Source organism: Nicrophorus vespilloides, unplaced genomic scaffold (genome assembly GCF_001412225.1).
Source record: "Nicrophorus vespilloides isolate i.1.1-1 unplaced genomic scaffold, Nicve_v1.0, whole genome shotgun sequence".
NCBI lineage: Eukaryota > Metazoa > Arthropoda > Insecta > Coleoptera > Silphidae > Nicrophorus > Nicrophorus vespilloides.
Genome location: NW_017097063.1, coordinates 1 through 3,057, shown reverse-complemented (window position 1 = coordinate 3,057; position 3,057 = coordinate 1). Strand labels below are relative to the sequence as shown.

Sequence of the window (3,057 nt, the reverse complement as noted above, 5' to 3'; positions counted from 1 at the left end):
CAAACAGTGGCGTAACTTACAACTTGTGTCCTTCCTACAAATATACAACATTTTTTTTAATATTATAATGTTATATTTTTGTTCCCTAATTATTATTGTATGAAAATTATTTATAGTTTTTACGTTACTATTACATTTTTATGGAAGCGAATTATTTTTGTACTCGAAATTTTATCAATTTTTACTCAGCGAATACCTGATAACATTTTAGATTTCATTAGATTATCAGTAATAATAAATCACATCTTCTTGCCCATACTTTTTGCTATTTTCGCTTTAATTTGCTTTCAGTTTAAAATTATTGTAATGTATTCAGTCATTATTAACTAAGAGAAGTATTTCTGTACTCAACTTTCAACAATTTTTACTCGAGAGAATACTGGCTAGCATTTTAGTTTTAATTGCAAAATATGTAATAATATCTCATTAATCTTTTAATGGACATTTGAATTAATAAAATAGACGGATAATATGTTTTTCCCATTTATATATTTATATTTAGGACGCTTCATTTTCTGTTTACTTTAAAATATTATTGAATATGTAAATTACATTTGTTACATAAAAATATCACAAATAATTGAAAATTGGGTGGAAAAAGATTTATATAAATACGTTAGTTATTTGTATATTATTATTAAAATTATATATTTTGTGTATGCATTTTATTGAAAGATTTTCAGACCAGGCGAATCGCAATTCAATTATAAAATGCACAATCATCATAATATTTTCTTTTAAGTAAGCTTAAATCATTTATTTAGTGATATTTACAAAAAATGAAATTTATTTGTTTATTACTAGTAGAATGTAAATAATATCCGAGTCCTATTTTTGCTATTCAAATATATATACATTAATAAGACAGTAAAATAGTATTTAAATCTATTTATATAAATATTAATTAAAGTTTCCAAAGTTTAAAAATATTTCAAGTTTGCAGATACTGATTGTTGGTATTACAAATTTTCAAATATTTCGCAGATAGAAAGTTTCTTTATTATTTACTTGTAATTTTCTATTGCTCCCTTAAAGTATACCTGAAATACTCGAGAACTTGTAGCATAAAATTATTTGTAATTAGCATCCATATTATTAAATAACATAAAATAGATCGTTAAAAATACATTAAAATATGTTTTTGCAACATTCACTTACAGACAAACAGTGGCGTAACTTAAAAGTTGTGTCCTTCCTACAATATATTGTTCCTGTCATTTCCGATTGTTGTAATTTATATATTTTAATATATTTTTAACGATCTATTTTCTTTTTATGTTATATGGATGCCAATTACAAATAATTTAATGTCTAAATCATATTTGTTAAACATTCGAAAAAATAAATATAAGATATGTAATTCTAAGATAGATGGTGAGATATTTGTAATATTTTGATTTATAATTTAGTCGGAAACTCTTAGGATATTATTAAAATTTTCTTCTAAATATTATAAATCATGAATAAATAAAATACGATGTTTATAAATTATATGTACATTTATTTATTTCACAAATTCAAGTATTTACAAAATTTCTAACGTCGGATGGTGAAACACTAGTTGTTTACTTCGTTCCTAAAATGTTGTTTTAAATTTATTAATTTTTGTTCAAAAATTTGAAGACAATTTATTATATATTCATACTGCGCCACAAATCCAGAGATATAATTTAAGTCGGAAATATATACTTTTCGTTCCAACTGCACATTTTTGTCAAAATATATGACATACTGGTTGATACTAATTATCATTTGCCGATAGAAATGATCAATTTCCATTCCATACTCATACACCATATTGTTTATCCATTCGGTGGGTATATGCGATGATGCGGATACGTTTAACCCTAGAATTATCCTCCACTCTTCCCACAATTGTTTCTCACTTAAACGTGCAACCAAATTTTTTGCAATCTCGGATATTCTAGGTATTTCGATTGAATACTTCATCTTTTTATAGTTATTTAACTTCTGTGTCATTTGGGAATGCACCAACGCCAACTCTTGCACTTGCATCTGCATATCTTGCATATTGATAGGTAGCAACTAAGGACTTGTCTGAACACGAACTGTAGATGAACTGTAGACGAACTGATGCAGTGAACTATTTTATAGTTTGGGTTGTGGGTGGTGGTCTTGGAGGTGGGTGGTGGTGTTTGGTGATGGGTGGTGGTGTTTTTGGTGGTGGTGGGGATGCTACAAGTTCTCGAGTATTTCAGGTATACTTTAAGGGAGCAATAGAAAATTACCATTGCGTTTTGCGTTTTAAATTTCTTTATTAATGTTAAACTAATGTTACAGATTATTGTTATGGTTTTTGTGGCTTAATTTCCAACAAACAATATATAAGAGACATGGATGAAGTCTCTTTGAATACTCCGAATTCTTTTTTCAAATAAACAAAACCATCAAATCCGAATTCCGTGGGTACTCTTAATCATTAATATAAATAAAGCCGAATATGATGAACTTCAAAAACAAAAAACTCTCAAACAACCATCGGTTAAAAAGAGTAAATTTGTAGAAAAAAGGGCAAGCACAAGTCTTGGTCAACTAACAGAACAAACTGAAATGAAAGTGATTAAAAAGGATATGACTGTAAATATAACATTACAAAGTACATGAGTTGAACTAGTCTCTAATTGTATTTTAAATAAAATTATATGAAAATTTGATATTTGACTCGATTTTCAATATTAATTTTAACTAATTTAAATTGTTTGTTTTTTTTTTCGATTTTAAATTTTAATTTCAACCGCAACCGAACCAAAATATTTAGACGAACTGAAACCGAATCTGGAACGATAAACATTTACGTGGAACGTAACCGTAAACCGGAACGAAATTAATTTTGGTTCGACTCTCTGATTGGAGCAGTCACATAAAAAATATAATTTATTTTTATACAATGACAATTATCGAACAAAAATATAATTTTCATAAGACAAGTGTTTTTAAGTGTTGTTCTTTAACGAAGAAGAATGGAAAAAATGTGAATTTCGAGGCTTCCAAGTTGAGCAATCTTTCAAAAGAAATTGATGTAAACTAAATAAGTAT

At 26.8% G+C, this 3,057-nt stretch overlaps 1 protein-coding gene across 1 annotated transcript in view; it reads right to left on the bottom strand.

The window, feature by feature from the left end:
• The window catches only part of LOC108558802 (sodium channel protein 60E-like), a gene marked incomplete at its 3' end in the record, with an annotated part of 11,629 nt that extends 9,598 nt beyond the window's left edge, over positions 1-2,031 (bottom strand). Inside the window, exon 1 of the mRNA XM_017915833.1 lies at positions 1,887-2,031. Coding sequence (XP_017771322.1) covers positions 1,887-2,031 — 145 coding nt within the window. The remainder of the gene's footprint in view (positions 1-1,886) is intronic.
• Positions 2,032-3,057: the final 1,026 nt, after the last annotated feature.